This window comes from Ursus arctos, unplaced genomic scaffold (genome assembly GCF_023065955.2).
Source record: "Ursus arctos isolate Adak ecotype North America unplaced genomic scaffold, UrsArc2.0 scaffold_12, whole genome shotgun sequence".
Classification (NCBI taxonomy): domain Eukaryota; kingdom Metazoa; phylum Chordata; class Mammalia; order Carnivora; family Ursidae; genus Ursus; species Ursus arctos.
In genome coordinates, this window is record NW_026622786.1 from 9,246,544 (window position 1) to 9,260,749 (window position 14,206).

Here is a 14,206-nt window from a genome sequence, read left to right on the forward strand (position 1 = left end):
TAGGCGAGAGGAACACTTTGTTAGGATGGCATGTAACCCTCATTTGGTTTCCTGTACCAGAAAACAGAATGCATGTAAAATGTTCTTTATTCTATTTACATACTACCTTAAAATAAGAAAGGCACTTTGCCAAGTTATAAATTAGTTAATTTCCTGGCTTATGTGAAATGTAGGAATTTACTATATATCCTGTATTATAATAATATCACAAATTATTTTTCTATGTTTAATTTATTTTTAGCAGATCTGAGATTTATTGTTCGTTTCCCGAAATAGATATGGATCACATATTTCAACATAAAATGATCAAGAAGAAAAGCAAAAAGGTCAGCAAAATTCCACTAAGTGAGAAAGTCAGAAAAGTAAAACATGTTCTCTTTATACTTCCTACTTGAGTAGACTAAATCCTAAGAATTTATGATGTCTATTTTTAAATAAGTAAAAGGAAAATGAAATAAGACGAAACCAGAGAGGGAGACAAACCACAAGAGATTCTTAATCATAGGAAACTGAGGGTCACTGGAGCAAGGGGGATGAAGGGAGGGGTAACTGGGGTGATGGACAGTGCGGAGGGCACATGATGTAATGAGCACTGGGTAGTATATAAGACTGATGAATCACAGACCTGTACCCCTGAAACAAACAATACATTATATGTTAATTAATTGAATTTAAATTAAAAAAAAATAAGTAAAAGGATTCCCCACCCATAAGAAACAGAATATTTACCACGTCGGAAAAGGTCAAAGGAGGAAGAAAAGTAAAGTAATATCTGTGGAGTCAGGTATTATGTTAGGCACTTTCACATAACTTAATCCTTACAACAACTCTCAATTGAACTCTCTCACACTTTCATAAATGAAGAAACTTAAGTTACAGAAGTAAATAGCCTGCCAAATATCATTATGAAGTAGGAAAGCAGAGTAGGAACCCAAGCCTCTACACTCCAAAGCATATGTGCTTCCCTCCACTTCGAAATGTTTATTCTTGAAGTATGATGCATAAAAACAGCAAAAATGGAAATACTGGTAACATTATATACTTTTTAGCATTTTAATGTTCTCCTAAGACAGTAACAACCAAAATTTCAACATTTTGTTTCAACTTTCAGATAGGGAGTCTTGTGAAACAGCCAAGGCTGACACTTCTCTTCATAAGCTGTTCATAATTAATTTTGAATCATATGCCTTTTGGTATGAAAACTAATCAAGTTTGTTAACTACACCCAAAAAATTTAGTACTTCCTCTACATAGTCAAATAAGCACAAAAGTATGAAAAAAAATGCTTTCCTTTCTCAAGGACATCTTATAATGTCTAATCTGGAAATAAATCGGAAGCTGAAGGCATAAAAATAGTTGCATTTCCTTCCTCCTTTCATTATTTAATATTTCAATCCAGAAGCTCCTGAAGTCAGGGGTCTGTGCCCAGACGGTATGTCTAGGGTGGGTAGCACTGTCCTGGAGAGGGCCGAAGACCAACGTGAGGAAAGTGAAGCCAGCCAAGCAAAGGGGAGTAAAATCCCAGAGGGGTCCATGTGAGGAAGATGCACAGATCAAGGCAGCACCTGGTGAGGGCAGGAAAGTGGTTTCATACAGTAGAACTAAGCAAGTAGGTAAATATATGAGGAATAATAGTGGGTAGATTTCACACTATCAGAAAAGAGAATGAGAAATATGAAAAGGCAGAAAGCCAGAATAAACCTTATGGTGTTGGGCTGAAATTAGAGCTATTAGTGTGAATTCATGGTGCCAGTATTTAGAGATCAAAACAGAAAAGAGTATGGGGGCGCCTGGGTGGCTCAGCCGTTAAGCGTCTGCCGTCGGCTCAGGTCATGATCCCAGGATCCTCATCGGCCTCCCTGCTCGGCGGGAAGCCTGCTTCTCCCTCTCACATTCCCCTTGCTTGTGTTCCCTCTCTCGCTGTCTCTCTCTATCAAATAAATAAATAAAAATCTTAAAAAAAAAAAAAAAGAAAAGAGTATAGACATAAAGGTTGGGAAGCATGGAGGAACAAAAGTCCATGCCTGGGGGGAGGCAAGGTACAGGTAGAGAGAGACCCTCTCTGAAATGCCTGAAGTGGAGGGAAGAGCCAGGTACACTCTACCTACAAGGTAATATTAGAGGAATTTGAAACTAGTGGTGCATCGTGGGTAATCTCAGCAGTAAAAAACCAAAACCTGGTTCAACTCCAGACTAAACTGACTGAACCCCTGACACTAAAAGCACAGGCACAAACAGTATTAACCTCAGTCTTTACTGTCCCATACTTAATATTTGGCATTCAGTCAAAAATTATGAAATATCTAAGAAAGCAAAAAATAATAATTATAATCTACTTTCTAGAGACAAAGCAAGTAACGAACCAAGCTCAGTAAGGTTAAAACAATCTGAAAATTTAAAATGACTTTGATTACCATGTTAAAAGACCTAGTTAGTGGATAAAGTGGAAAACATGAAGACAATGAGGAATTGTAGGAGAGAAGTAGTAATTAATAAAAGTTAAATGAAATACTAGAAATAATTTTTCAGAAATCAAAGTAATAGATAGAGAAAGCCTTCAACAGGCTTCTTAATTAAAAGCAGATTCAATGGAGCTAACTAAAATAAATAAATAAGTAAACAAATAAATAATCAGTGAACTTGAAGACAGGTCTATAAAAATTACCCAAACTGAAACAACAGGAACAAAAAGCAGTGGGTGGGATAAAAAAGAATAGTGAATTCAAGAGCTAAGAGACAATTTCAAACAGTCTAATGTATGTGTGATTGAATTGCAGAAGAAGGGGCAGAAAAAATATTTTAAAAGATAATAAGAACTTTTCAAATATAAAGCTACCAAATCATACATCTAAGAAGCTCAGAGAACCTCAAGCAAGATAAATTAAGTCCTACTCACCCCTCCAAAAGAAAAAAAGTAAAACCACTCAGATTCTTCATATGAAATAAAATATGAACAGATTATTTTAAAGACAGCCAAAGGAGGGGGAAAGACACATTACATTACGTATAGAGGAACAAAGAATTAAAGCACACTTCTCAAACTATGCAAACTTTAACCTAATGCAGTAACCTCTTTAGAATGTTAAACGGAAAAATACATACAAAGAAATAATCTTTCAAAACTGAAGAAGAAACATTTTCAGACCAATAGAAACTGAGAGAATCTATAACCAGGAGACCTGCACTATAAAGGGAGCTCTTCACACAAAAGGAATAGATACCAGACAGAAACCTGAACCAACACAGAGAAATGAAGACCAACGAAAATGACTGAAAGATAAAAAGGCATATTTTTTTCTTATTTTGAATAGCTCTAAATAATAATTGACCACCTAAAGCAAAAATTAGTAGCAACGTTCTAAGGGTTTATAGTGTAAGAAAATGCACAGTAACAAAAAACAGCACAAATAAAGAATGACAAGAATTAAGAATATACAGTTGTAATGTTTTCACAGTACACGTGAAGCAGCATAATACTGACTGAAGGTAGAACCAGGATGAATTAATTAAAGATATACAGTAAACAAAAAGGGCAACCACCAAAAAAAAAGAAAGAAAGAAAGAAAAAAAATACTGAGAACAAATAGTCTGTCATGGAGATAAAACAATCGCAAAAAATAATATAAAATTAGGCAGAAAAAAAGAAGAGGAATGAGAAACAGATGGGACAAATAGAAAATAACTAACAACGTGGTAGATTTAATGCAACACTATCAATAGTTACACTGAATGTAAATGGTCTAAACACACAAATTAAAAACAGATTGTCAAGCTTTCTTCAGGAAAATGAACTTTAAATATAAAACATATAGGTTAAAAGATACACCATGCAAACACTGCATAAAAGAAAGCTAGAGTGACTATGTCAGCATCACACAATCTAGACTTAAGAACAGAGAATGTGAGAGCACCTGGGTGGCTCAGCTGGTTAAGTGTCTGACTTCAGTTAAGCGTCTGCCTTTGACTCAGGTCATGATCTCAGGGTCCTGGGACTGAGCCCCATGTTGGTCTCCCTACTCAGGGGGGAGTCTGCTTCTCCCTCTCCCTCTGCCCTTCCCCTCTGCCCCCACCTAAGCAGACATGCATGCATGCGCTCCGGCTCTCAAATAAATAAAATCTTAAAAAAAAAGAAAAACAAAAAACATCGAATGTGACCAAGGATAAAGAGAAAAATTTTAAAACAAAAAAGGATCAGCCAAGAAGACCTAACAATCTTAAGTGTGTACATACCTAAGAATAGGCCTCCAAAACACATACAGACTCCCCACCTAGTATTTGACAGACCAAATAGACACAAAATTAGTAAAATTACAGAAGATCTGAGCAACACTATTATCTACTTTGGCCTAATTGATTTTTTAACAAAACCCCAGCAGAATACACATTCTTTTCAAGTACACATTCTTTTTAAAGTAGACCATATTCTGACCCATAAAACAAACTTCAACAAATTCAATAGAACTGTTCTCTATTCACTGCCTACCAAACACTTAAACTAGAAATAATAGAAAGATATGTGGAAAATCCTGAAATATTTGAAAATTTAGAAATATATTTCTGGGGCACCTGGGTGGCTCAGTCGGTTAAATATCCAACTCTTGATTTCAGCTCAGGTCTTGATCTCAGGGTGGTGAGTTCAAAGCCCCACACTGGGTGTGAAGCCTACTTTAAAAAAGAGTGTGTGTGTGTATATGTATACATATATATGTATATATACATATATACATATATATATATATAAAATACATATACTTCTAAATAACTCGGGAATCAAAGAGAAAGAAAAGATTAGAAAATATTTTGAATTAAAGGAAAATGAAAATATATCAAAGGTCATAAGATATAGCTAAAGAAGGGCCAAGAAGCAAATTTATGGCATTGTTCTTTTTAAAAGAAAGATGTCTTATTGATGATCTAAGCTCCAAACCTAAGAAACTAGAAAAGAAAAAAAAAAAGGAGCAAACAGAAGGAAGTAAATAAGTATAAAAGGAGAAATGAAATTGAATGCACAAAAATAGAGAAAAATCAATAAAACAAAAAACGAGTTATGTGAATAAACCAAAACACCAATACATCTGTATACGGACTGACAAAAAAGAGAAGATGAAATAGGACACATTACTAATGGTCCTACAGACATGAAAAGGATAAGGGAATATTACAAACATCTTTATGTCAACAGTTTACACAACTGTTAGAGGAAATAGGCAAATCCCCAGAAATACACAAACTACAAAAACTACAAAAGCCACTCAAGAAAAAATAAACTGAACAATACTATATCTACCAAAGAAATTAAACAGTTTTAAAACTTAGGTGAAAAAACAAAAAGCTCCACAACCACATAGCTTTGGAAGGGTATTCTACCAAACAATTAAAGAAGAAATAATATTAATTATACAAAAACTTCTCCAGTGAAAGGAAAAAAACAAAAAAGAGGAGGAGGAAACACTTCCAACTTGTATTATGAGGTCAGCATTACTCTTACATAAAACACACACACAAAAATATTTAAACTGCAGAGAAATGAAACTGTTCACTGATGACATGATCATTTACAAAAAAATCCCAAAGAATCTATTTAAACCTTTTTAAAAGCAACTAGAATTAGTGAATTTAGAAAAACCTCAGAGCACAAAGGTCAATATAAAAATCAACTGTATATTGCACAATGTGAATGCTGTTCTTAGTATCACTGAACTGTAATGGTAAATGAAAAATTTTGTTATGCACATTTTACAGTATTTTTTAAAATGACAGCATTAGAAGTTATTCAGTGATAAACACGATGTCCTAAGCCAGCTGAAAATTAAAGTCTTTATTAAAATTCTCATTTAAATCAATTGTATTTACATATACTAGCAACAAACAACTAGAAATTGAAATAAAAAATACAGTACCACTTATAATAGGACCAAAAAGTATAAAATATGTATACATCTATCAAAATATGTAAAAGATCTATATGCTAAAAACTAGAAACACCAAGGAAAAAAATTAAAGAAGGACTAAATAAACAGATACATACTTCATGTTCATGGTTTGGAAGATTCCATATTTACTAAGATACCAATTTTCTCTAAATTCATGTATTCAAGGTAATCCCAATCAAAATCCCAGTAGAATATTCTATAGAGATTAACAAACTGATTCTAAAATAGAAAATAAAGTAAATGGAATAGACAAGACAGTTTTGAAAAGGAACAAAGTTGGAAGATTCACACGACCTGATTTCAAGAATTTCCATAAAGCCATAATAATGAACACGGTGTAGTTCACACAGTGTGGCAAAAGGACAGACACAAACAGCAAGAGCACAGAGAGGGTAGAGGTCGACTCACACATATGGTCAGCTGATTTCAACAAAAGTGCAAAGTCAATTAAGTAGAGAAAGGAGAGTCTTTTCAACAAATGTTACTAGAATTCTTGAATATCCAGAAGGAAAGAAAGAAAGCTCAACTCATACCTCACAGCATATATAGAATTTAACTCAAAAAGATTATAGACCTAAAAGTAAAAGTAAAACCTTAACATTTTTAGAAGAAAACATAAGAGAAAATCTTTGTGACCTTGGATTAGGCAAACATTTCTTAAATTCCAACAACACAGAAATTCATCTTTATAACACATAAAACAAAAGATGAATTTTCTTAAATTTACAAAGAGTTCTTACAATCATTTACACCAACAAACCAATTAAATATAGAAGTTCCTCAGGAAACAAAATAGAAATGACTTATAACCTCTTCCTTTAGTTTCTCTTTCTCCCACTCTCCAAACCCATCCTTTAAACCCACCTGAGTAGTAAAAAGGAATTTCCCACACCCACTCCCCTATTACAGCAGGTCTCAAATCAACTTCCAGAAAGGAGAATTCAGAGTTGTTGCTGTGTTGGTTTTTTAAATTTATAGCAAAAAATCGCATTTGATTTCCAAACAGGCAGTTTTAATAATTAATTTTTGGTCTTAGGAGAATCCATATTCATTCTTCCTGATTTCATTCCTTAATTCTGATCTTATTAATCGCCCCCAACCTTGTTTCAACTATGTAATTAATTGTAAAGGCAAAATCCTGGAGGATAGCTCCTGCAAAGGAGAAGTGGTATATACAGAAATAGGATCTGTGATGAATTTATGTTTTACTAAAATTCTCAAAATGGAAAAATCATTATTTCCAAGGGCAGTTCTACCTGAAGCATCCAATTCTCTCAGCAAACCTTTACATGAGTTCAATATTAGACAATTAAGAAAAACGATATGCTGTTAGGGAAATTTTTCATTTTATTTAAGTCCATTCAGAGCCCCTTCCCCCCAAACAATGTTTCACTTGAGTGGCTCACCTCTTCTCCTGAAAGGTAATAAGCTGCAAGCAGGCCTCCAATAAATCGAATGTTGACTTCAAACACAGACACCTCTGAATTCTGTGAAGACATGTTGAACATATTCACATATACATAAAACTTCAGAGTTTTCCAAATATATTCAGAACTTTGTATGTTTCTCACAAACACCCTGAGGAGAATGTATTTTCCATTTTCCACACCTTCATTTCTCATGCAATTGTAATTTCACTTTCCATTTATTAAATGTTACTGAAACTCCTCTATTACTGCCACCACAGCTTCCTATTAGCCAAAATCATTTTTATGTATATTACCTATTATTGTAAAAATTATCAAGATATTTGATGCTCTTGACTATTGTCTCTTCATGAAAGCCTCCACTTCTTGAATTCTGGAATAGTGGTCTCTCCACTGGGTCCATTTCCTTCTGTTCTAGTTACCAGAGCATATGGTCCCATTTTTACTTATATTTCTCTGAATTTTAAATATTTTTCCTCATATATATAAGAACTTAATAAATGTTAAAAGAGGGACCAAAAATGATAGGATGATGGATTACTCAATAATGTTGAGAAAACAGACTCTTAGGTTAGAAATTAATTTGAATACTCATTTCAGATATCTCTCTCTTTCAAAATGAAATCCAAATAATTAAGAAATAAATGTAGAAAAAAATCACAATAAAAAAGTAGAAGAAAATGTGACAACATATAAATTTCCTTGACAAAGCAAGTACTTTGTAAGCATAAAATCAACTGTACTGACAACAAATGATGATAGAAACACTTGAATTTCCCCAAAATGAGAATTACCTATAAGGAAAAGCAATTATGAACAAAACTAAAAGGCAAACAAAAACAACCAAAAAAAAAAAAAAAAAAAGAAGGAAATTTGGCACAAATATAGCAGAATTAATGAAAGAAAAGTAGAAGTGGCAGAGAACATGACCAAAGAATCTACAGGATATACACAATTGACTAGTACAAAGATAACGTTCACAACTAATTTTTTTAAATGTTTTTTTATTATATTATGTTAGTCACCATACAGTACATCCCTGGTTTTTTATGTAAAGTTCGATGATTCATTGGTCGCATAGAACACCCAGTGCACCATGCAATACGTGCCCTCCTTACTACCCATCACCAGCCTATCACAACTAATTTTTTAACAAAATTTAAAAGGAAATATTTATTATCCTGAAGTCTTTCTAACATTCATAGGCAGAACACATAATTTGCTAACACAGGTATATACCTCTGATACTGAATTTTCACAATGGAATTTTTTGTTTTTATTTATTTTTTTAAATAACTTTTATTTTGTTATATTAGTCACCATACAGTACATCCCCAGTTTCCGATGCAATGTTCCATGATTCATCATTTGCATATAACACCCAGTGCACCATGCAATATGTGCCCTCCTTAATACCCATCACCGGCCTATCCCAATCCCCCACCCACCTCCCCTCTGAAGCCCTCAGTTTGTTTCCCAGAGTCCACAGTCTCTCATGGTTCATTCCCCCTTCTGTTTACCTCCCTTCATTCTTCCCTTCCTTCTACTGATCTTCCTATTTCTTTAAATTCAATTAGCCAACATACATCATTAGTTTCAGTTGTAGTGTTCAATACTTTATCAGTTGCGTGTAACACCTAGTGCTCCTCTCACGTGCCCTTCTTACTGCCCATCACCCAGTTACCCTATCCAGCTCCCAGCAGCCAGTTTGTTTCCTATAGTTAAGAGTCTTTCATGGTTTGTCTCCCTCTCTGATTACTTCCTGGAATTTTTTAATAACAGATCTATCATCCCACCCCACCCACAACAGCAAATTTCTTTATATTACTTCATATATTCCCAATATATAGCAAACTGCAGGGCACACAGCAGACATTCACTAAATACAGAGAAGCAGCGAAAGAGGGAAAGAGGGAAGGAGGGCAGGCCTCTATCACTCACCGAAACAATAACCTTCTAATCAGTTTCCCTGATTTCAGCCTTACTCTCCTCCTTACACTCCATTTATTTAGCACCCTGTAGGCAGAGTGAACCTCTTACATTTTAAGTCAGGTTAGGTTACTGTTGTGTGCAAACTCTTACAATGACTTCTGGTTACACTCAGAGCAAAATAACTGTAAGACCCAACATAATCAGATTCCCCACTACCTGTATGACATCATCTCCTACCAATAGGAGTCCTCCTGACTCACTTTACTATTAACAAGTGGGCCTACTTGCTGTTCTAGAATTACCGAACTCATTCCTGTATGTCAGTCTTTACACTTTACCTACGGGTCTCTGAATAGGAAGCTTTTCCAAACATACCGTACAAAACAATGAAGTAAGCCCTCATCACTAATCTCTCTTAACCTGCATTATTTCCCCAATAACACTTACCACCATCTGATTACATATAATTCTTTATTTGTAAGATTTAGAACTTCTCTCACAAGAGAGACAGATAAGAGTTCTAAGAGGGAGAGAAGGGACAAAACAGAAGACAGGCATTATTCAAAGGAGTAGTGACTGCGAATCTTCCAAAATTGATAAAAACATAAGTTCTTAGACTGATGGAACATTATGAGTCCTTTAGAGAATAATCCACATGTGGGCACATGGTAATGGAATTACAGAACACAGGGGAAAAAAGATTAAAACAAGGGGGAAACAAGACAGATTACCTGTGAAAAATAACACTGATAGCATACTTTCTAATAGTATAACAGAAACAGGAAGATGATGGAACTGTACCTTTCACAGCTTAAGAGAAAATAATCAACCTCTAATCCTATACTCAACTATAATATCTAGTATGAGAGAGCCTTATATCCACATGGCTTCCACTGGGTCTCCTCTCAGAGATGTCACCGTAACAAAGAGTCCTTCACTAGCCACCCCATGTAAAATGGCAACCCACACTACTTACTCCAATCCTACTTGGTCTCCTTTGCTGTTCTCCACAGCATTTATCACCACCTGATATACTATATGTGTCTTGAAGATTTATTTACTGTTTTTCTCCCAAAACTGAGTACAGACTCAAGGAGAAGTACGACTGTTTTATTCATTACTGTATCCACAGAAGCCAGAACAGTGCCTTTCCCAGAGGACGCATTCAATAAAATTTATTTATTCCTTCATTCAGTCAGTCATCCATTCATTCATTAATTTGGAAGTTTCAAATACAAGTTGGACCCTGCTAGACAATTACACAAGAGGGAGATGAGCTAAATTAAAGCATTCTAAGAGACTTATGTTCTTCAGAAGAAGGATAAAGAAACTAATTTTAAACTTCAATGTATACATATAAAATTTTAAGGATAACCCCAGAATGAATGGAAATGACAAGTATAAATGCCAATGAAGTGGAGGAAAAAAGACATAAAGTAACATAATCCAAAAAAAGGGAAGCAGGAAAAACAATGAAAGTACAATAATGATATAGGTTGAAAAATAAAGATGGAAGACTCAACTCCAAATATATGTTATCACAATAAATGTAAATATTCCAAACTTGACAGTTAAAAGACTCCAAGACTGGATAAAAATAACAAAATCCAAATACATACTACATGCAAAATATATAGCTAAAACATATGACACAGAAAGGTTAAAAGTAAAGGGATGGTAAATGATGTGCTGATTATTAAGCTTTTTTCCCTCAGGTTCAAATCTATCCTTCTATAGTCTAGCTGGTATACTGGAATTGGAACTCTACAAATGCATCTCCCTAGTCAGCTGGCTCCCTTATGGGCCATGCCAATGGGAGGTTTTACAAAGATAATACAGGGCTGGAGGAAGGAGAAAGGACTTATTCCTTCCTATTTACTTCTGGTTTCTGACAGTGTCAAACCAGCCACGGTTCTTCCCCCTGGCAGTGTTAGTTGGTTCCACATTACAGTTCCCCTGCTGCACATCACATTCTCCAAATCCGCCTCACTGTGACCCACTGGCTAGGGTTCCTTCTCTTCAGAGGTCCGAGTCCCAGCTCTAAAAAAGCCTTTTTAAGAGCTCCTTACATACCAGAAACAGAGTCCCAAATTACTAAATTTGTATAATCCCAACTTCTTCCCACTATTCTCACAGTCCCAGGGAGGTAGATATTTATTGTAGTTACCACCTCTTGTGATACCACAATGTTCTCTTTCTGCCTTTTTACTTCCCCCATTATTTGGTTAACAATTCTACACATTAAATCCTTTAATTAAAATAAATGGTATAGTTCTGGTTTCCCATTCAGTGAACTGATACAATGATATGCTAGCGGATTATTAGGCCTAATAAAGCTGACATGTTAATGAACAGGAGTATTTGAGACTGTACAGACTCCAATTCTCTCCAAACTAATCTGTAAATTGAAAGCAATCCTCATCTAAATATCAACAATACTCCAGAGCTTCCAAAAACAAAGAGCTAAGAACTGCTAAGATAATTTCCTAGAACAAGATCAGATATCAAGCTTCCTATAAAAATATTGTAGTTAAGACAGTTTAGTACTGATGTAAGAATAAAGAAAAAAGCAAAGAGAAAGCAGTCAGCTCAAATGACTAATGTGGCATGTATCAATAGCAGGGAAATATATGGTTCTAGGATCAACTAATAGTTGCCTATCTCACCCTAAATTAATTCCATATGGATTAAAGTCCTAAATACAAAAGCCAAACTTTAAAACAGTCAGAATGAAATACAGGAATATATCTTCAATAAGAGTAGGGATTTCTTAAATAACATACAAAAAGCACATCCTTTAAGCACCACATAGCCCAACGGGGGCAGGGGGAGGATCAACTGTATTTCTCAGCCTCCCTTTACACTAAGGTCGGGCTGTATGAGTCAAATCTACTCAATAGTATATAAGCAAAATTGAGGTAACTGACTCCTATAAAGTGTTCTTATAGAAAAGTCTTGTATCTTTCCCTCTTTTCTAAACTGGAAGGTTTATCCACCTTATTGAGGAACCATCTTGGACCATGAGACTAAAGCTATATCCTGAAGTTGACAGAGCAACAAGACAAAGAATCGTAGATCCTTAAGGATCAAGGAGCTACCCAAAGCAACCCTAAACTGCTTATCTCTGTGCTTAACTTACTTGAAATGGAAATAAACATCCATCTTGTTTAAGCTATTTTATATTAGATTTTCTGCCACTCACAGACAAACCTAACTGATAATAAAAATTGTTCTAACTGATATATGTCCAAAATGCTAGAATAATATAAAAGAAAGCAATCCACTCTTGTGTGGTTAGCATCAAGAAAGCATGAGAGAAGAAACAACAATAGATTTAAATTACATTTTGAGTGATGCAGAATCTGCCAAAAAGAAAAACACATAGTGAAAGAGTGACTTCTGACCATAGCAAGAAAGAAAGAACAGCAAGCACAAATATCACGAAAGATGATAATGAATGTGACAAAACAGTCCATACAACTTGTGGCTCAATACTGGTAATAATGAAAATAATTGCTACCATTTACAAGCACTTAACGTGTACCAGATTATCTCAAATAATCCTTACGATATTGCAATGCAATAGCAATTTTATCAAAGATTTAGAAAAACTAAGGAACTTTCCCAAGTCACACAGCAAGAATGTAGCTATGCTGGGCTTCCAATTTTAGTCACACCACTTAACAACAATGCCAAAATGCTGGAAGGAGGGGCATCGGCCTAGTAACAAAGGTTCATCAAAGCTGTACCAGATTACTCAATCTTTAAAAAATAATAAAACACTTATTGTTTATAACATAGTTTATACTTTCCTGGTATTTCTACTCCCATGTGTTTTTTTTTCCTGTAACTACCGCTTAACACACTGAACACGTTGCCTCAAATGATAAGGTTAAGAAAAGTGAAAGGAAGATGGTGAGAAAGGATATGTATTTTATGAAAAAGTTAAATAACGACTCTAATCCCAAAGGAAGACAGGCAATTTAGGATTTCCTTAAACTGCTAGTATAACGTTCAAAACTACTATGGTGAGACACTGTCTTTTCAAGGTCAAAGAAGTCACCAATTGTATACTCACCACACTGAAATCAAGGTTGTCTTCAATCCATTTCTGCCCATCTCGGAATTCATCATGAAGTCCCATGATATAAAGGGTATCCAAAGCATCTACTATGGTAGCACCCATTTGTGAACTTCCTATATTTGGAGTGGGGGGAAAACTGTCATTAATAACATGTCCTTCATATAAGGTCTGTTTTAATTTTTTAATATATAAAAAATCAAAGTAGAAATATAAAGACCAAAAATAATACCCAACTTGGTTTACTTTTCCTTAAGAACAAATAATAAACACTGTTCAATATATTTTCCTAAAGATGACATGTTGACAACTAATAGGAAGGTAAAGGAAAACTAAAATTGTAACTCTCCTTCATTTTATTCCTGGTCACAGTATGCGATATCTACCTACTCGATAAAGTTAAAAAAAAAAAAAAAAAGGATTAATTCAAGACATGGGGAGGGTGGTTCAAGATGTTAAGCCAAGTCATAAGACAACCATTCTCTTCTGGTACAAATGCACAGGAAGGGCAAAAAATATACTTAGAAATAATAATAAAAGGGGCGCCTGGGTGGCACAGCAGTTAAGCATCTGCCTTCGGCTCAGGGCATGATCCCGGAGTTCTGGGATCGAGCCCCACATCAGGCTCCTCCGCTATGAGCCTGATTCTTCCTCTCCCACTCCCCCTGCTTGTGTTCCCTCTCTCGCTGGCTGTCTCTATCTCTGTCAAATAAATAAATAAAATCTTAAAAAAAAAAAAAAAGAAATAATAATAAAAGTACAATAAGGCTAGATGACCATAGTAAAACAGAAACTATAATAATCCTTACCAATCAAAAAGCAGGTTAATCATA

General features: G+C 34.8%; 1 protein-coding gene across 4 annotated transcripts in view; it reads right to left on the reverse strand.

Annotated features, from left to right (window-relative positions):
* Positions 1 to 14,206, reverse strand: part of MAN1A2 (mannosidase alpha class 1A member 2) — a 187,557-nt gene that overhangs the window by 105,824 nt on the left and 67,527 nt on the right. For all 4 annotated transcript variants that reach the window (XM_026483649.4, XM_057310338.1, XM_057310337.1 and 1 more), the window contains exons 4-5: positions 13,371 to 13,489; positions 7,340 to 7,420 (exon numbers count right to left, since the gene is read on the reverse strand). In XM_026483649.4, coding sequence (XP_026339434.1) covers positions 7,340 to 7,420; positions 13,371 to 13,489 — 200 coding nt within the window. The remainder of the gene's footprint in view (positions 1 to 7,339; positions 7,421 to 13,370; positions 13,490 to 14,206) is intronic.